Source organism: Mustela nivalis (assembly GCF_964662115.1).
Source record: "Mustela nivalis genome assembly, chromosome: 1".
Taxonomy (NCBI): domain Eukaryota; kingdom Metazoa; phylum Chordata; class Mammalia; order Carnivora; family Mustelidae; genus Mustela; species Mustela nivalis.
This window is the reverse complement of record NC_139020.1, coordinates 206,778,373-206,798,715: the sequence shown is the minus strand read 5'-3', so window position 1 is coordinate 206,798,715 and position 20,343 is coordinate 206,778,373. Positions and strand designations below refer to the sequence as shown.

Genomic DNA, 20,343 nt, shown 5'->3' with positions numbered 1-20,343 from the left:
GATTGGGCTTCCTCTAAAGGACAAGCAGCACATCTAACAAATGAGCAGCGAGAACTTGAGGACGAGTCTGGCGGTGCAGCCAATAGCGGAGGAGAGCCACGGAGGCCGAGGGGGGGGCCAATGGGGACGGGCGGCGGGGGCGGGACGACGGCGGAGGATAAAGCGGCGACTGAGGCAGCTTCATTGTTGTGAAGAGTCTTAAAGGGGCCGCATCACCCGGCCGGCCCGGCGCTGGGCGGGGGTGGGTGCGGCTGGGGTCCCGGGGCGGCCGAGCGCCGAAGACGAACTGGAAGGCGGGTAGAGGGCGCGGGAGCCGGCGACGCAAAGCGGGCATCGGACTGACCCCCCAACAGGCCCCGCCCCGGCCCCGGCCCGTCGATGGACCCCCCCGCGGCCAAACGGAGCCGGGGCTGCCCCGCGGGACCCGAGGAGCGCGATGCCGGGACCGGGGCCGTGCGCGGCCGGGGCCGGCCCGAGGCGCTGCTGGACCTCAGTGCCAAGCGAGTAGCCGAGACCTGGGCCTTCGAGCAGGTGACGAGGGGTGGGGGGAGGGACGCACCCCCAACCCCTTCTCCGACTAGCCTTCTCCTCCCCTGCCCAACCCCCAGCCTCCGGACCTGCCCGCATACGAGACACTCCCAGGGATCCCCTCCAGGATCCTTAAGTCCGCCCCGAAACACCCTCTCATCCTCCCATTTCACTCCTTCAAGCCCTGTGACCCACCCCCATTCCTCTTGCCATCGCAGCCCTCCAGCCCACAGGACACAGGGATGTCCTCAGCACCCTAGATCCTAGCTCAGGACACTTCCTTCTCCTCCTGCCCCGGGGTCCTCGCACAACCCTGGGTACCCTCTTTTCCCACCTCAACCTCAGCTCTCAGGACACCCCATTCAATCTTCACTCCTCTTTCCAACTCCTACAAGCCACCCTGACTTGGAGGACACCCCCCATCTCATCCCCTGGAGACTCCAGATCTCTGCCCCACACCTCCAGTGAAGAACTCCCCCATTTCTACAGACCCCAGCCCCAAGATACTCTTTTCTGTCCCCGATCTGTGCTCCAGAACCCTTGTCCCCTGGGGAACCCCCCTCCTCCTCCAGATCCTTCCCTGGAGTCCTGCTTCCCTCCCTCAGTACTTTTGGGACCACCTCCCGCCTGGGGCTGCCCAGCCCCTCCAGTGTCAGGGTACCCTCCCACATTCCCCTCTTTCCCCAGTTTTCACCCTCTCTCTGTCCCCCAGCCATTCTAGTCCTTCCATAGTTCAGCAGCAAGGGCAAGGCCTGGGTCATAGTACCTGTATAGGTGCACCTAGACCTCTGGTAGTTTCTGGGGGTTCTACCACGATGCCCCAGGGCTGGGGCGGTTAGAGTCCCCTTTTCCAGCCTCAGAATGAGCCTCTGAAGAGTGGAGATGTGGCCGGGCTCTGAGCAAGCCCTCTGCAGTCCCGTAGGCTCTGTTCTCTATCTGGATTTGGGGGGTATTCTTTGCTCCCTGGCCTGTCCAGAGTTAGGAAGTCTGCCGGGACTGATGAGTCTGAGCCAAGTGTGGATGGGGCAGGCTCTGATTCATGGCCTGGAAAATCCCTCCTTAGTCATCTGCCAACTGTCCCTGAGACCTGAGCTAGTCACTGGTCCTCCCACTTCCCCCAGAAACCCAGGACTGGGAGCTCTGGGAGGTCGCTGCCCCTTTATCGTGCATGAGATACCCAGCATAATCCTGAAACCATCTCTGGTGGTTTCCATGTGCCTGCCCTGACCAGGCCTGGTGCTAGGAAAACTCTTGCCCCTCAGAAGCTCCTGGAATCCTCTGCAGCCCTTTGGAGTTGTTGTTCTCCCTCCCACTTTGAGGAAATTGGAGCACAGAGAGGTTGAGAAACTTGCCTAAGGTCACTCAGCCAGGGAGTAGCAAGCCCAGATTGGAACATTGGTTCAACCAGCTTGATTCACTGCCTCAAGCCCACAGGGGTGGTGAGGACACCCCTCCCTTCCTGCAGGCCCTTGGAAGCTGAGAACGGAGCCTATCTTGGGACTCGGAGCTCACCAGCTGCAAGACCGAGCAGGTGCATTCACCCCACTTCTGAGCCTCCGAATGTCCAGGCTGCAAAATGGGATGAGAACTAGTATTACTGAGATGTTGCCATGAAAATTATGGGGAATCACATATACAAAACATTTAGCATAGTGTAGGCTGAGAATATGGAGGCCTGATCACTGTTGTCTCCCTTTCTCCTGCCCCTTCAAAGCCTGGGAGGGGAGACTACATTACATCAGAACCTGGGATCTGACATGGGGTGGGGGGAAGTAGCAGAAAGTTCTAGAACACTAAGTACAGGCCAGGTGTTATTGCAAGCTTGATACTCAGGAGGTGGGTGCTGTTAACATCCCCACCTCGCACTTGAGAAAACAAGCTCAGAGAGGCCAAGTGACTTGCCCAGAGTCACACTGCTCGTAAGTGGCAAAGCCAGGATTCAAGCTGGGTTTCTAACCCACCGCCCTTCCCGCAGGTGGAGGAGCGGTTCTCCAGGGTGCCAGAGCCGGTCCAGAAGCGCATTGTGTTCTGGTCATTCCCACGCAGCGAACGGGAGATCTGTATGTACTCGTCCCTGGGCTACCAGCCCCCGGAGGGCGAGCACGACGCCCGCGTGCCCTTCACCCGCGGGCTGCACCTGCTGCAGAGTGGGGCCGTAGACCGCGTGCTGCAAGTGGGTGAGTGCTCGCCCCCACCCCCCTGCCAGGGAGGCCAGGGCGTCCAGCACAGGCAGGGAGGGAAAGAGAGGGAGAGGGTCCTGGGCCGAGGCAAGGGGACATTCCAGACTACTGGCTTTGATGCCCAGAGAGGGTTTTACAAGATATTCTGAGTTTAGGGTCAGAGATCTGCCTAGACCCCAGGTAGGGGACTTAGATGGGGCTGGGGGGAAGGATGGAGGGCGAGGGGAGGTCCCCGAATTTAGGCAGCAGGGACCAGCTAAGGAGGGAGGACTGAGGCTACGTCCAGATCCTATGTGGAGGACCTCTGTGCGGGTTGGATCCGGATTCTGAGCTAAAGACAAAGGTGGTCCTCAGACAGCTTGACTGGTGGGCGGGAGAAGAGGCGGGGACACAGGGAGGAGGGCTGGTCTGGGGCAATGCCCAGGAGCTATTTGCAAACCAGAAGTGAGACCAGGTTTCAGACCTCAGGCAGAGGGACCCAGTGATGCTGTGGGGCCGAGGTTTCAAGCCTGAGGTGAGAAGTAGTCTAGACCTCAGACAGAAGGACTAGACTACTAGAAATTGGGATCAGACGTTTAGGGATGGTCCTACATCTAAGGCAATGAGGCTTAGGTGGGAGCCTTGAGTAGAAGTTTAAGATCAGCTGTGAGGGGTGGTCTTAGACCTTAGGCAGTGGAGTCCAGTGAGGGAGGGTAGGGGCCAGAAGTTTGGAACTAGAGGTGAAAGAAGATTCCAGGGAGTAGGGCTCAGAGGGGGCAAGTAGAGGTTGAGCCCGAAAGCCAGTAAGCCCAGGAACACTTCACCTCCTAGCTGGAGGCAGGGGCTTGGCTAAGGTGACCCTCCCTGAACCCTGTCAGCCTGGGGCCCCCCTTGCCTGGACATGGCCCAGCCCGCCACAGGCTTGGCCATTTTCAGCCGGTATGAGGAAGCCGCCGTCTCTCTGCGTGACGCAGCCAGGGCCAGCTGGGGCCTGAGCTGCCCAACCAGTTGGATAAGCCTGGCATCTGGGCTCCCCAGGGGCCAGGGTGGGGCAGGGGGTGATGGGGTAGCCTGGCCCCCTCGGCTGCCACATCAGCCCCTCACCCCCAATTGTCACAGGCCTTGGGCATCTTCCCAGGAAGTTACAGGGCTCCTGGAGCCCAGGCTGTATCCACAGTAACCCAAGGGCTGAGAAAACCACCTTCAGCATCATCACTATAATGTTCTTCAGAATTAGAACTGGAGCAAGCATTTATTTAGGACTTACTGTATGCCTCCAGGGTTCTAAGCACTTACCAAATATTAGCTCACTGAATCCTCTTCAAAACACATGAAGAGGAGGTCACTACCCGTTCCCACTGGATAGAGAGGTCAAGTGGCTTGTGCTAGTTACTCCACGGGACTGGCACCAGGGTCTGGCTATGTGCCGTGGTCGAGCACTGCTATCCGGGGGTGACCCAGCGGCGGCTGGCCTGGCTTTGGTCTTAGGGTTCCATCTGAGCGGAAACATCCGGGAGCTGGGGGGCCCTGGAGAGCCGGAGCGCCTCTACCACGTCTCCATCAGCTTTGACCGCTGCAAGATCACGTCGGTGAGCTGCGGCTGTGACAACCGTGACCTCTTCTACTGTGCACACGTGGTGGCTCTGTCTCTGTACCGCATTCGACATGCGCGCCAGGTGGAGCTGCGGCTGCCCATCTCTGAGACACTGTCCCAGATGAACAGAGACCAGCTGCAGAAGTTCGTGCAGTACCTCATCAGCGCCCACCACACCGAGGTGCTGCCCACCGCCCAGCGCCTGGCTGACGAGATCCTCCTGCTGGGCTCCGAGATCAACCTGGTGCATGGTAAGGGCACCCGGGGGCCCAAGGGGGGCAGCTTCCGTCTTGGGATCCTCGGGTCCCCTGGATCCTTGAGCTGGGCTAGGGAGAGCACCGCGGCCTGAAGTCAAGGTCACACACCTACTAAGTGGCAGATCCTGGATCTGACCTGGCCCCAGGAGCGGGGAGCTTCAGCCCCAAGGTGGGGGTGCCCCAAGAGCACAGGAGCCATCTGAGTGTGGGTGGTTGGAGGGCAGGAAGGGTGTGTGTGGACGTTGGTGGGGGTCGGGTGGGGGATGGACCTGGAGGTGCTGTGAGCTCTGGGGAGGGTTTGGAGAGAAGAGGGGCTGTGGGAAGATGGAGGGTGGGGGGATGGATAATGAGATATGGGGTGACCTGCTGGTGTAAAAAGCGGATGGGGCGAGCCGATAGACAGTGAAGTAGGATGGTAAGTGAAGGCGGAGCTGCCGGGACTGACAGCCCCCGCGGGGTCAGGTGGGAGGGGCTTTGACTGGGATCAGGGTGGACCGATGGGGGTGGGCAGAGGGTGTAGAGGGAGATTGGAAACCCCAGCCTCACTGTCCCGCCCTCCCCGCAGGTGCCCCAGACCCCACCGCGGGTGCAGGCATCGAGGATGCCAACTGCTGGCACCTGGACGAGGAGCAGATCCAGGAGCAGGTGAAGCAGCTGCTGTCCAACGGCGGCTACTACGGCGCCAGCCAGCAGCTGCGCTCCATGTTCTGCAAGGTGCCGCGGGCGGGTGGGCGGGCAGGGGACCGAAAGTTCTGGCCCCTGCGCCCCGCCCCCTCCTCACTGCTGGTCCCTGCCCTCATCCTGGCACAGGTGCGGGAGATGCTGCGGATGCGGGACTCCAACGGGGCGCGCATGCTGATCCTCATGACCGAGCAGTTCCTGCAGGACCCGCGCCTGGCCCTGTGGCGGCAGCAGGGCGCGGGCATGACCGACAAATGCCGGCAGCTGTGGGACGAGCTGGGTAAGGCCCGGGGGTGCACAGCAGGGCTTCGGCGCCCCAGCGGGCTCTGGCTGCCAGGTCAGGCTCCCCCCGCCATTAGCGTGCGGCCCCTGAATCCCTTCCGTGTTCACTAGCACCTGTGATGCGGGAGGCACCGTGCGGGTGCAGGTGTGGGGCTGGGCGGGAAACAAGGGGCTGAACCCCTGCACTCCTAAAGCTGACACCTGTTGGGGAGACAGACAAAGAAATACTATAGACGCATTAGTCCTTTTCCTCTTTTTTTTATTTTTTAAGATTTCATTTAGGGGCTCCTGGGTGGCTCAGCTGGTTGAGCATCTGCCTTCAGCTTGGGTCATGATCCTGGGGTCCTGGGACTGGGATCATGCCCCACATTGGGCTCTCTGCTTAGTGGGGAGCCTGCTTCTCCCTTTGCCTGTCTCTCCCCCTGCTCATGCTCTCCCTCTCTCTCTCAAATAAATATTAAAACTATAATAAAAAAAGATTTTATTTGAGAAAGAGATCGCGAGAGGCACAAGCAGTGGGGAGAGGGAGAAGCAGGCTCCCCACTGAGCAGGAAGCCCGACATGGGGCTTGATCCCAGGACCCCAGGGATCATGACCTGAGCCTAACGCAGACCTTTAGCTGACTGAGCCACCCAGGCGCCTGGCATTAGTCCTTTTCTGTAAGGGCTGGCAGCCAGTCACTTTGGCTTTGTAGGCCATTGGTCTCTGTCACGGCTTCTCGATCCTGCCCATTGCATGGAAGAGCAGCCTCAGACACGCCACCAGATGGGCACGGCAGCACCCCATACAGTTTTACTTACAGACACTATTGATGGGAAGTTCATATAATTTTCACAAGTCACAAAATATTCCTCTGATGTATTTCCCCGCACCATTCAGAAATGGAAGAGTAGGGGCGCCTGGGTGGCTCAGTGGGTTAAGGCCTCTGCCTTCGGCTCGGGTCATGATCCCAGGGTCCTGGGATCAAGCCCCGAGTCGGGCTCTCTGCTCAGTGGGGAGCCTGCTTCCTCCTTTCTCTCTGCCTGCCTCTCAGCCTACTTGTGATCTCTGCCTGTCAGGTGGATGAATAAAACCTTTAAAAAAAAAAAAAAAGAGGGGCGCCTGGGTGGCTCAGTGGGTTGGGCCGCTGCCTTCGGCTCAGGTCATGATCTCAGGGTCCTGGGATCGAGTCCCGCATCGGGCTCTCTGCTAACCAGGGAGCCTGCTTCCCTTCCTCTCTCTCTGCCTACCTCTCCGTCTACTTGTGATTTCTCTCTGTCAAATAAATAAAAAAAATCTAAAAAAAAAGAAAGAAATGGAAGAGTAAATCTTAGCTTGCAGGCCATTCAAACCCTGGTGGCAACAGCAAGCGGAGTCTGATGGACTGGGTTCAAATCCTGACTTCCCACTTCACAGCTGTGTGACGTTGAGCAACTGCTTCTACCTCTCTGTGCTATAATGGGAAGAGATTATCAGTTGCAGTCTCGGAGGCTCCAGATGAGGGCTAAGCAGAGACCAGTGCCCAGCACACAGTAGGCTACTGTTGGCATGAATGTCTAGCCTCCCTCATGCCACGTTTACCGGCCACCCTCTGTCCCTAGGGGCCCTGTGGGTGTGTGTTGTCCTGAGCCCCCACTGCAAACCAGAGGAACGGGTGAGCTGGCTCCAGCTGCTTGGCAAGTGGGACAAGCTGGACGTGTGCCCGCTGGAAGAGGGCAACTACTCCTTCGACGGGCCCAGCCTGCAGCCCAGCGTGGCCCTCAGCCCAGGTAGGAGAGGGGACCCCAGCCTTTGTCTGTCCTCCCCACCAGGACGGAGTGAGGGCCCAGGCAGGGGCGGCGGGCAGTCGGAGGCACATGAAGTGAAATGCTTAAGACGCCGGTGGTTCTGGGCTAGTCTCCCGACTTGGCCTCCTCCTGGCCAGGGAGGTCGGGGGCAGGGGTGACTGAGCGAAAAGGAAGAAGATACTGAGAAGAGAGAGGCAGAGATGGAGGGAGGGGGGAGAGGAGTCAGAGATGGGGTGGGGAGAGGAAAAGAGGAATGGAGTCTGGGGAGGGGCAGGGTGGGCAGACATGGACAGTTGGTCAACCTCCATAGTCCATTGGCATGAAGGGATTTAATAGTCTCCCCCGCACACGCACGCATACACATACACACATATAACACACACACACATATAACACACACACGTTCAAAGGGCTGTTTAAAGGATTTGGGGAGGATCGCCTGGGTGGCTCAGTCGGTTAGGCATTTGCCTGCGACTTGGGTCATGATTCTGGGATCCTGAGATGGTACCCCGTGTCGGACTCCCTGCTCGGGGAGGAACCTGCTTCTCCCTCTCCCTCTGTCTGCCGCTCCCCAGCTTGTGCTCTCCCTCCCTCTCTCTGTCAAATAGGTGAATGAAATCTAAAAAATTAATTAATTAATTAATTAAAAAATAAAGGATTTGGGGAGATGACACACCCCCATCACTGTGCCCAGAATCTAGTACCAAGCTGGCCTCAGCCCGAATGCCAGGGCCCCCCTTACCAGGCCATGTGGGTGCCCCTCCTGCAGGTCCGGAGGAGGAGGAGGAAGAGGAGGAGGTGATGGCCGCAGGTTCCCGCCACACTGTCTTTGGCCGCGCCCTCCAGGCCGGGTCACTCCACTGGAGTGACACCCACCTGCAAAAGATCCTGGCCAGTGACTCCTATGGCCCCAGCCTCACAGGCACCATGGGCAATGAAAAGCCAACCTTTGACCCCCAGGGCCGCCCACTATGGCTGGGCGAGCCCTTCCCCACAGCCTGTGCCCGAGTGGACACCCTGCGTGCCCACGGATACCCCCGCCAGGCCCTGCGGCTGGCAGGTGCCATCGTCAACACGCTCCGGCTGCAGCGGCGGCATCAACTTGAGAGCTATAAGCAGCAGAAAAAAGGTAGGTGCCACGACCGCCCTGTTCCCCCAGGGCCATAGACACACAGACGCTGACTGCTGGGAGCCATGCACCCCTAATGTCTGTGGGTTCTGCTCCAGGTCCCACCCCCTGGGAAAGCCAGGCCACCTGGAGGAATCTTGAGCAAAAAGAATTTAATACAGGAGATTGAGGGCTCATAAAAGTACCGCAAGGGCTGCGAGATTGAAAGTTGGGGGTGCCATTGCTCAAGAACCTGAACTTCAAAAGCACATGGATTGCAGCAAACTGCTGACCGTGAGCTCAGCAGCCTGCAGCCCCCGCTGGGGGCCGTTCCCAAGAGAGCACTCAGAGCCTGCTGGCAAAGCCTCCTGTCTCTGCCCTGTGGACAGCTGCACACCTGCTCATGGGGGCTACAGGAGAATCAGGGCTTCTTCCTGTCCTTGCCTCCGCCTCACTCAAAGGAGCCTGGGACTTGTAGTTTCTAAGCTTCCCGCTTCTGTGCTATGGAGCCCGTGCCAGTTACACGTCTTTCAGGAACGGGGTCCCAGTGTGGCCAGATCTTCCAATTTTTCAGGACAGGCCAGAAATCTGCATTATGTGATGTGCAATTTACTGATTTTTAAACATGGGAAACAAATTCAAATTTGCATTGGGGGGGGAGCCATGTTGTATGGGCTAAAAAAAAGAAAAAAAGAACATGTTTGTTGATGAGCTATGGGGAGGCAGGAGAGAGGCCACCAGTTTTGTTGTCTGGGTAATAGGTCTGTTATCAGGAAATTGAACCCCAGGTGTCATGGAACTCTGGGGGAACTGTGACCCCAGAAGAGTCCTGCCCCAGCCTAGAGGCATAGGGAAAGCTTCACAGAGCAGGTGAGAGCTATGCTGAGATCTTACAGATGTATATCAGTTTCCCAGGAGAAGGGGAGGGAGGAACAGTGTTCTAGGTAGAAGGAACAGCAGGGGCAGGAGCCCAGAGGCAGGAGAGAGCTAGACTCATGGGAGGAGATTGAAGAATGGGGCTTTCAGAGGGGGCAGGTGGCCACATGGGGGCCTGAAAGCCAGCTAGGCTCAAGAGAGGTGGGAGCTAGGAGAAAGACGGTGGGTGTTTTTGAAAGCGCCCTGTTTCACCCATGTGTCCCTGCCAGGCTGGGGTCTGGCTGTGGGACACGAGGCCAAGGCTGTGGAGGTGAGGGCTACTACAGAGCTCATGGGCAGACAGGATGGCTCACGGTTGGCCAGGTAGTGGGCGGGCACTGGGAGGCTGGGCTGGGGGTTCAAGGAGAATTGTGGAGGGTCGGCATTGAGCCCCTCGTACTGCCTGCAGAGCTGCTGCAGAAAGGTAACACCTGCATCACCAACACGGAAGGATGGGTGGGCCACCCACTGGACCCCATCGGCTGCCTCTGCAGAGCACTTCTGGAAGCCTGCCGCCTGGAGGAGGAGACACTTGCCCTTTACCCAGGTACCCACACTGGGGCCCCTGGGAAGAAATGGGACATTTCCCCTTCCCCCTCCCCAGCCCAGTACCCCAAGAAAGTGGGGCCACACTCTTATCCTTAGTCAGGTCTCAACACTTGGCCACATGCCCTGGTCAGTGCCAGGAGCCAACAGAATTCCCTTCTCCTGAAAGCGAGGCCACCGCAGACCCACCTATCTGCTGGTAGAAGGTGTCTGGTCAGTGCTGGGATCTGCTGGGTTCCCCCACATAAGCCCAATCCCCCCGGTCTCCATGTTTGAATTGAAGAGCCCCTGGGGTCCCCAGAAGGGGGGCACCCCCCTCCAGCAACCCTGGTACCCATTTCCCACAGACTCTGGCCCCGAGAAGCGGAAGGCGGCCTACCAGCATGTGCCAGTGCCCGGGAGCCCCGGGGAGTCTTACTTGGCGTTGGCCCTTGAAGTGGCACTGCTGGGCCTGGGGCAGCAGCGGGCCCTGCCGGAGGGACTGTACGCCCAAGACAAGGTGGTGCGCAGCGAGGAGCAGCTGCTGGCCCTGCTGGAGGAGGTGGAACTGGACGAGCGGCTGGTGCAGGTGCTGCGCAAGCAGGCGGGGCTGCTGCTGGAAGGTGAGGCCCCGCCCCCAGACGGGGAGGGGAGGGGCCCTGTCCCCAGTTCTCCAGTGGCTCCGCGGCTGCTGGATCAGGAGGCCCGGTCTTCTGGCCCTTAAATTTCGCTGCTACCTTAGCGGTACCTAAAAGGTGACACCAGCCCTTAGCTCAGCTCCCTGGAAAGTGCTGGCCTGGGGAGGAGCCCCCCCCCCCCCCCCACTGGCTGCTGGCGTCAAGGGGCCCCGGTCCTTGTGAGGCCCCACCCCTGGAGCAGGTGTAGCCCCACCTCCACCTTCCGGCCCCGCCTTGTTTCTGCGTCCTGCCCCCCCCAACGGGGTTCCCGGGTCTCCTCTTCAGATTTTGCCCCTCTCTTCTGTCTCAGTCCTGCACTCCCTCCCACACCCCGCCAACCGCTAGCCCCAGCGGCTCTCTCCCGAGCAAGTCCCTCCCCTCCTCAGAGCCTGGGAGGTGAGGAGACCTGGGGATGGGGTGGACATGAGCCCTTGCCTGGGGTCTGAGCTCAGGATGCCCCTGCAGGGGGTCCCTTCAGCGGCTTCGGAGAGGTGCTGTTCCGGGAGAGCGTGCCCATGCACACCTGTGCCCGCTACCTGTTCACGGCGCTGCTGCCCCACGACCCCGACCTGGCCTACCGCCTCGCGCTGAGGGCCATGAGGTGAGAATGGGCTGCTGGGGACTCGGCCCAGGAGACTGGGCAGGATTGGAGGGTCGCCCTCAGAGCCCCCATCCTCCTGCCCGAAACTCACAAGCTCGTTAATTCCGTCTCCCTCAGGCTGGAGTCCCCGTTTGCCCTGTGCTTTTTTTTTTTTTTTTTTTTTGTATTAAGTATACATGTGTATTTTTATTTCAGACGAGATCGGGCGCGTTCAGGGTGGTATGGCCGTAGACTGTATTTTTATTTCAAATTTGAGAGGGATCCACAGGGAACTCAGAATTCTTCTCCAAACATTGTCCCCACTTACTAAATCTCTCTGGAGACAAGCCATGTTACCACTTTCTTCTTATCTATCCCACAAGAATCAAGATTTCTGCAAACCCATAATCTGGAAATTGAAGGCTGGTCTTCCTTTTACATCCATGATGCATCCCATGTCTGTTCCTTGCTCCTTATTTTCAGTGAACTTGGCATCTTAAAGGTTTGGTAAGGAGATATCATAAAAGAATTGACTTAGAGTAGATAGACAATTGACATATTTCCCAAAAAGTGTTGCTGGGAATAACCTTATCATTTCTCATGTGTACCAACTGACCACAGAAACAGATTTTTTTTTTTTTTTTTTTTTTTTTTTTTAGAAATAAGGTTTCTTTTTTTTTTTTTTTTTAAGATTTTATTTATTTATTTGTCAGAGAGAGAGCGAGCGAGTGAGCACAGGCAGACAGAGTGGAAGGCAGAGTCAGAGGGAGAAGCAGGCTCCCTGCGGAGCAAGGAGCCCGATGTGGGACTCGATCCCAGGACGCTGGGATCATGACCTGAGCCGAAGGCAGCTGCTTAACCAACTGAGCCACCCAGGCGTCCCCAGAAACAGAATTTTTAAAGGCCCTCTGGGTAGTACACTATGCCCAGCAAATAAGGTGAATTCTGTCCCCGTCTTTGAGCCCATCATCTAGAGATGCTTCTTAAGTATCAATTTAGCATGGATCTTTCCAGAATATTTGGAAAAAATAATCTGTGAAGAGCTGTGGTTTCTAAGCCAGGAAATAGCACGTGACAGCCCCTGGGCCAGATGTGGCCTGCCACGTGTTAAACTCATGAGATCAGAATGGTTTTCACATTTTTAAGTGTTTGAAAATAAAAAGAATATTCTGTGACAGGTGGAAAGTAATATGAAACTCAGGTTTCAGTGTCGAGCAATAAAGTTTTATTGGCACACAGCCACGCTCATTCATTTAGGTATTGTCTGGGGCTACTTTTATGTGGCAATGGCAGAGTCAAATGGTTGTGACACGGACCAAATGGCTCCCCATAATGCCAAAAATATTGACTGTCTGAACCTGTGCAAAAACGAAAAAAAAAAAAAATGTTGCTGATCCCTGGTCCAAATCCATGAATCACATTACCTCATGTAATCTTCCCCCCCCCTAAGATTTTATTTATCTGTTTATTTGAGTGAGAGAAACCGAGAGAGAGAGAGCATGAGCAGGGCAGAGGCAGAGGGAGAAGCAGACTCCCCACCAGCAGGGAACCCAACTCAGGATTCAATCCCAGGACCCTGGGATCATGACCTGAGCTGAAGGCAGATGCTTAATTGACTGAGCCACCCAGGTGCCCCTGAAGAACTTTCTAAATACAAAATACATGCATAGAGATGCAATATACCCCTAGTGGGCATGTAGTCATTCCAAAAACATTTGCTGTCCATCCACCTGCTGTGTACTGGACATTGTTCAGGCCGCTGGAGATGCAGCAGTGAAGGGAATCATCAGAAATGCCTGCCCTCGTGGAGCAGACGTTTCAGTGAGGGAGATAGAATAATACGTTATTTTAAATAAATATTAATTAATAGGTAAACCATGTTGTGTGTCAGGTGGTGACGTACAGCAAAGAAGGCCTGGGAGAAGTTGGGAGTGGGAGTTTCACATGTAGGGATCTCAAGGAAGAACCCACTGAAAAATATTTGAGTAAAGACTTGAGGGAATTAAAAGGCGCCGCGGTAGCTCCGTTTGTTAAGTGTCTGCCTTCAGCTCAGGTCATGATCCCAGGGTCCTGGGATAGAGTCTCGAATCAGGCCCCTTGCTTGGCAGGAAGTCTGCTTCTCCCTCTGTTGGCCACTCCCCCTGCTTGTGCACACACATACACCCCCACCTACCCTAACAAATAAATAAATAAAATCTAAAAAAAAAAAAGAGAGAGAGAGAGACTTGAAGGAGGTGAGGGAGAAGCGCAAGGATGTCTGGGAAGAGTGTTCCTGACAGAGGGAACAGCATAGGCAAAGGTCCTGAGGTAGGACTGTGCTTGGTTGTATTTGAGCGGTATTGAGGGGAACAGTGGCTGGAGCAGAGTGAGAAAGGGAAGGCGGGTGACCGAAGGATTACCAGAGGGCTGCATCAGGACATGGTCTCACCATGGTCTCAGCCCTTGGTGCATGACTAGAGCATTGTTTATTTAATCAACCCCAAGTGAGGCGCACCAACAGGACTCCAGTGAACATCTGGCACCCACATCCTCCATCATCCCGCGTGCCTGTGGCTTTGCTGGCCCAAGCAGGGAGGCTCCAGTAGAGGGAGGAGGCCCTAGCCTCCTTTTACCGTGGGCTTGCTTCTCCCCCTCTGCCCCCACCAGGCTGCCTGTGCTGGAGACCGCGTTTCCCGCCGGAGAACCGCACCCCAGCCCGCTGGACTCCATCATGAGCAACCGCTTCCCCCGCTGGTTCATCCTCGGTCACCTGGAAACGCGCCAGTGCGAGCTGGCCTCTGCCATGCTGACAGCCGCCAAGGGTGAGGGCGGAGGCTGCCCCCGTCCCCCTGCCATGCTCCTCGGCCTCCTCTTTCCTCCTTTCCCTCATCGCTTCCCTCGACTTTGTATCCTTTCATCAAATTCTCAGTTTTCCTTGAGTACTTTCTAGATGTCTAGACCAGGCACAGTCCCAGGTGCTGAGGCGTGAACAATCCTGTTCCAGCACCTTCGGTGTTCCATTGGTGGGGGGGGACAGACAGACCTTAAGCAAGGTCAAACACTTAGTGACGTCACACAATGAGCAAGAACAGAACCAGGGCTGTGATGGGTGGGGAAAGCAGGCCAGTGCTTAAGCCGAGAGGGCAGAGAGCTCTTGCCTGCATCTGGTGTCCTTGTCACCTTGAGCCGCCATGACAGCACTGCAGACCAGGTGGCTTCAGCAACAACTCCGGAGGCTGGGAGTCCAAGGTCAGGGTGGGGTATCGTGGCTTCCCAGGGAGGACTCTGTTCCTGGCTTGCGCACGGGCCACCCTCCTGCCTGTGTGTTCACAAGGCAGAGAAAGAGAGCACTCCCGATTTCTTCTTCTTTCCAGGAGGACACTCACGCCTTTATGCTGGGGATGAGGGCTTCCCCAGGAACCTGGGGAGGGCTGTGTCCAGGCTGAGGGATCATTCCAGGCAGAGGGAACAGCCAGTTCAAAGGCCCTGAGGCTGGACCGTGCCTAGTATGTTTTGAGGAACAGAGGAAGCCCGTGGGGCTGGAGCAAAGTGACCAAACTGTAGCTTCTGGGCCAGCGATAATAGCAATAAAAGCTCACAGTTGTACAGCTCTTGTCCCGTAAAAGCCTTTCAGGTACGGGCTCACCGTGGCCCTGGGAGGCAGGTACCATTGCATTAGTATAACCCATTTTACAGATGGGGCGGCCGAGGCACAGAAAAGTGAAGTGACTTGCTGGGCATCACATAGCTAGTGAATGGCGAGGCGGGGATTGAACCCTGGTGTTCTGGGTCCAGAATCACTGCCCTTGACCATTATGGGTCCCTAGCTGGCTTGCTCCCGCTGGGAGGTGGGGAGAGGAGAGAAGAGGGGGAGTGCCGAGAGTGGTCTGGATCTTCCCAGAGCCATTGCCAGCTGCCTCTGCCTCCTCACACGGGTACACCTGGGCGAACAGGTGGGCGAACAGGTTGGGCAGCAGCCGGGGCTGGTGTCCCGTGGGCCAACCCTCCCCTCTTCCCTCCCTCCACCCCAGGAGACCCCAAGTGGCTGCATGCCGTGCTGGGCTCCATCCAGCAGAACATCCACTCGCCAGCCCTGCTCTTCAAGCTGGCGCAGGACGCCTGCAAAACGGCCACCCCGGCCAGTGCGCCTCCCGACACCACGCTGCTGGGCATTGCGCTGGAACTGGGCCTGCAGGTGAGGGTCAGCGGGGGGCGTGCTGCCTGAGGACAGGGCTGAACAGGTCCCAGGAATGAGGGACAGGTCCCGCCAGTGGGGGACTCCCAGGGCAGAGTGGGAAGAGGAGTGGCCCCTCCTGAGGGCGTGGCTGAGGAGGAGGACGCCTGCCCGTGAGTGGGTGGGCCACAAGAAGAAGCTGGGCCTAGGGTGCTGACCTTGGTGTGGGGCCTGGGACTGCTGTGCCCACTGTTAGGGACCATGGTGGGGGCTGGGCCTGTGGGGGACCAGCCTGGAAGGAAAGGTTGCTGCTGAGGGGTGGGGCTAGGGGAGGTCTGTGGTTGAAAGTCCTTGAGGCAGGACCTGCGAGCTGGGGCCATCCCCAGGGGCCGGGCAAGGGCTGTCCTGCTGGGGCAAGTCAGAGGCCAGCATGGGTGCTGCTTGTAGGTGAGGAGTCACCTGCAGGGTGTGGGACCCAGAGGGGCAGGGCCTCAGACTGTGGCCAACGCAAAGTAAGAACGGAGAACAGTTTGGGGCAGGCTTATGGGATGGGGCGGGGGTGGGGATACTTTCCCAGGGAGAACTGGCCAGCAGCGGGCCTGCGGAAGGCAGAATTAATCCCCAACAATCTCCTGTGGGGGACTGGAACTATTGGAGGGGCATGGGGAGGGGACCCACTCCTTAGGAGTTTGCTGAAGGCAGAGTTCACCAGACAGGACCTGGAGGAAGGCAGACAAGGAGGTGCCTATTGGGGGTAGAAACCGAAGAAGGTAGGGGCCTGTAGGGCAAGTGCTTTGTTGGGGGCCGCAGAGGGGAATCTGTTGACATGAAGCAGGGAACTTTCCAGAGAGAAGGGACAGGTTGGACTGCTGTCTGGGGTAGGCGCCACAGGGCCTGAGGGTCGCACCGGCCATGATAGCAGTAACAGTAACGGCTGGCAGGGGCTGAGCGCTTTCAAGCCACAGATATTGTGTAAGATCTTTTTTTTTTATTATTATTTTTAAATTTTTATTTATTTTTTTATTTTTTTAAAGATTTTATTTATTTATTTGTCAGAGAGAGAGCGAGCAAGCACATGCAGACAGAGTGCCAGGAAGAGAGAGAGAGAGAGAAGCAGGCTCCCCGCTGAGCAAGGAGCCCGATGCGGGACTCGATCCCAGGACCCCGGGATCATGACCCGAGCTGAAGGCAGCCGCTTAACCCACTGAGCCACCCAGGCGTCCCAAGATCTTTTTTTTTTTTTTTAAATACAACTTTATGGGGCGCCTGGGTGGCTCAGTGGGTTAAGCCGCTGCCTTCGGCTCAGGTCATGATCTCAGGGTCCTGGAATCGAGCCCCGCATTGGGCTCTCTACTCAGCAGGGAGCCTGCTTCCCTTCCTCTCTCTCTGCCTGCCTCTCTGCCTACTTGTGATCTCTCGCTGTCAAATAAATAAAATCTTTAAAAATAAATAAATAAATAAATACAACTTTATTATATTTATTTACTTTTAAAAGATGTGCTTATTAGAGAAAGCAAGCATGAGCGGGAGGGGCAGAGGGAGAAGGAGAGGGAGAAATAGATGCCCCGCTGAGCAGGGAGCCCAACGCGGGGCTCGATCCCAAGGCTCTGAGACCATTACCTGAGTTGAAGGTCACCGCTCAACCAACTGAGCCACCCAGGTGCCCCTGTGCAAAATCTTTACCTGAAAATTTGCACTGAATTCTCAGAAGAGCGCCCTGCCCAAGGTAGAGGTTTTAAATGCCCATTTTACAGAAGAGGAAACTGAAGGCCCCGGAGGTGAGGTCGCTTGCCCAGATCACGTGGCTCACCGCCGAGTCAGCCCCTCAGGATCCCTGATCCCCTCCGTAGGCCTGCTAGAGGTTTGGGTGATCCGCTTCTCTCTCCCCTCCTGTGCCACAGGTGATGCGGATGACCTTGAACACCATGACCTGGAGGCGCCGGGAGATGGTGCGGTGGCTGGTCAGCTGTGCCACAGAGATCGGTGAGTTCCCAAGCAAACCTGCCACCTGCGTCCCTGTGGGGGGGGAAGCTGAGCCTTTTCCCTGGCCCCAGCCCCAACTCAGGGCTGTGCTGCTGGGCAGGCGGGCTGGGGATGGAACTAAACAAAGGCCTGGGAGCTGGCCAAGCTGAAGCAGCTTGGAGAAGGGACAGGAGCCTGGAAGCATAGCCCCACTAGTGCTCTTCCTGCCCAGTCTGGCTGCCCCCTGCTTCCTTCGGAAGGGCAGTTTCTGTCAAGCTTGGGAGCAGAACCAGAGGGATCGTGTCTTTAGCTCTGGCTGGTGGGGATGGCGGCAGGAGGGCAAACCCGTGCGCATGGGGGAGCAGTCCCTGTCCTTCCTGGCCAGCTTTGCCCTCTTGCATCCCCCAGGCCCACAAGCCCTGATGAATATCATGCAGAACTGGTATTCCTTATTCACACCGGTGGAGGCTGCCACCATCGTGGCGGTGACGGGCACCACGCACGCCACGCTGTCGCGGCTGCAGCTGGACGCACCCCGGAGGGAGGAGCTCTGGGCCTGTGCGCGCACCCTGGCCCTGCAGTGCGCCATGAAGGACCCGCAGAACTGCGCCCTGCCCGCGCTCACGCTGTGCGAGAAGAACCACGCGGCCTTTGAGGCCGCGTACCAGATAGTTCTGGACGCCGCGGCTGGCGGCCTGGGCCACGCCCACCTCTTCACGGTGGCCCGCTACATGGAGCACCGCGGCCTGCCGCTGCGGGCCTACAAGCTGGCCACGCTGGCCCTGGCGCAGCTCAGCATCGCCTTCAACCAGGACAGCCACCCGGCCGTCAATGATGTGCTCTGGGCCTGCTCACTTAGCCACTCTCTGGGCCGGCATGAGCTCTCCGCCATCGTGCCCCTCATAATCCGCAGCATCCACTGCGCCCCCATGCTCTCCGACATCCTGCGCCGCTGGACCCTCTCGGCCCCCGGCCTGGGGCCGCTGGGGGCCCGCCGAGCCGCCAAGCCGCTGGGTGCCGACCGGGCGCCGCTCTGCCAGCTCCTGGATGCCGCGGTGGCCGCCTACATCGCCACCAGCCACTCCCGCCTCACGCACATCAGCCCGCGGCACTACGGGGACTTCATTGAGTTCCTGGGCCAGGCCCGTGAGACCTTCCTGCTGGCGCCTGATGGGCACCTGCAGTTTGCCCAATTCTTGGAGAACCTCAAACAGACTTACAAGGGCAAGAAGAAGCTCATGCTCTTGGTGCGGGAGCGCTTTGGCTGAGGGGCAGTGGGCAGCGCTGGGGACCCCCTCGGCCCCTGCTTCTGTGGCACTGGCTCTCCATCAGAGGCCTCAGCACTGGAGGCCCATGTGGCATTTCAGTATTAAGTCAGGGAAGGAGCCTGGCTGGAGCTAGGTGGTCTTGCCTGCCATCCCCTCAGGCCTTGCTGGAGGGAGGACATGGCCCCAGGGGTGGGGGGGGCAGGGAGCGGTGACGTCCTGTCACATGCGTGCCTAGGAGTCTTCAAGTGAGTGTTCGAGACGCAAGGATCAGAAGCCATACCACCACCCAGAGGCCTGGAAGGGGGTGTGTGCTTGGGCAGCTGGTTTGACCCCACCTTGGGCACCCCAAAAGCAATAGGCAAGCTCTCCCTCCCCAGACTTTCAGTTCTGGCTTGGACTGGGGATGGGGTTGGGGGCTGCAAGGCAGGACTTTCCAGAAACTGGCTCTTAAAGTCAATGTAGCAGACCCCAGACTCCACTCTGGGTGCCCAGGAGACTTGTGTTAGGGTGTCTAAATCTCCTTTTATACCCTCCCCTCACTGCCTCAGGGGCCCCATTTCGCAGCCCTGTGCCCTGGCCAGGCTGCCCAGCTGGGACCGATGGCTCATCCCCACTGAAGGATTTAAAGAGGCCTCGGGCCTCAGCCACATACCTCACCCCCTGCCCCGTCCAGCCAGGACTCCCATTCCCGAGGATGCCAGGGTCCCAGGTTGGGCTCGAGGGGTCACTACTGTCCCTCTCCCTACCTGCTAGTCACTGGACATACAACTCAGGAACTGAGCCAGGCTCACGCTGTCCTCCAAACCTGGTGTTGGAGGGAGACAAGCCCAGGAGAGCCAGGGACCCCCACCCCCACCCCCCGATCTGGAAAGGAGAGAGGTTGGCATCTTGGCATTTTCTGGCTCTGGCTCTGCCTTTCTCCTCCTCCATGTCCCTGCTCCACCCCTTCATCTTCTCCCTTTCCATATTTCCCTCTATTTCGCCTTTCTGTTTGTGGCTCTGAATCTCTGCTGCTGTCTCTCTTGGGTCTCCCTTGCCCCACCTTGGCCCAGGGAGGAGGAGGGAGAGTGTCCCACCCCAATCACCCCCTCTGTCTTCTCCTCTTGTAATTAAGGACAAAATCATGTCATTTTGTAACTTTTTTCTATTTATTGAACCGTATATTGTATTTCCTTTTCCTTTTCTTTTTTTTTTTTTTTTTAATACTGAACACTGCTTTTGAGACGGAGGGGTGTCCCCGCCCCCGACCCCAGGCCAGGGCTCCCTGATCCCTCCACAGGAAATCTCCAGCCTTGCTTGCTCAGGGCACAACTTCAAGTTAGGGGTGGAAGGAGGGCAGACTGCTGGTTTCACCCAGGGGCTGGAATGTAGATACCATCAGGGCGAACTCCCAAGAGGAGTGCTTTATACTGGTCACCTGTGACAACGCCTGTCCCAACGGCCCTATGAGTCGGGAGGAATATCCTTCCATTTTACAGACGAGAAAACGGGGATTCCAAAGTTTAAGGAAAGGATACCCATTTTAGGAAGAGGCATAGCTTGATTAGGTACTATGACGGCTGCCACTGACCCTGGCCACCTCAGGCTTCACGGCCCTTGCAGTGCTGGGAATGGCCACTAGAGGGTGCCCTGGCTCCAGACACCGCTCCTGGGGTTACTTGTCTCCCAAGCTGCTGAGCACGGGGGCCGCGTCAGGTGCTGGGTGCACCTGGGTGGGGAAGACACACACCCTCCTCCTCCCACCCACGTCCCCAACACACAAAGATGGGAATCCTGGGCATGGTGGGCGGGCTCCGGCGTTGCCGCGGTAGGAGGGTGGGCGTGGTCAGTGAGGGGCGCGGTCCGGGTGCGGCCCTGGATTCCTACGCTGTGGAGGAGGCTTTCCAGT

General features: G+C 57.6%; 1 protein-coding gene across 2 annotated transcripts; it reads left to right on the top strand.

Annotated features, from left to right (window-relative positions):
• The first annotated feature begins 133 nt into the window (after positions 1–133).
• ZSWIM4 (zinc finger SWIM-type containing 4) lies at positions 134–19,623 on the top strand. 2 transcript variants are annotated; one of them, XM_082729594.1, is made up of 15 exons: positions 138–531; positions 1,994–2,059; positions 2,504–2,705; positions 4,176–4,532; positions 5,104–5,252; positions 5,349–5,499; positions 7,082–7,249; positions 8,037–8,396; positions 9,700–9,837; positions 10,184–10,438; positions 10,958–11,093; positions 13,719–13,873; positions 15,083–15,246; positions 17,127–17,208; positions 17,596–19,623. In XM_082729594.1, the coding sequence occupies exons 3-15, from the start codon at positions 2,591–2,593 to the stop codon at positions 18,453–18,455; spliced, it is 3,090 nt and encodes a 1,029-aa protein (XP_082585720.1). In that variant the 5' UTR covers positions 138–531; positions 1,994–2,059; positions 2,504–2,590; the 3' UTR covers positions 18,456–19,623. The 2 variants fall into 2 exon arrangements, with proteins under 2 accessions (XP_082585719.1, XP_082585720.1); XM_082729593.1 differs by lacking the exon at positions 1,994–2,059 and having other exon boundaries at positions 134–531.
• The last annotated feature ends 720 nt before the right edge of the window (positions 19,624–20,343 follow it).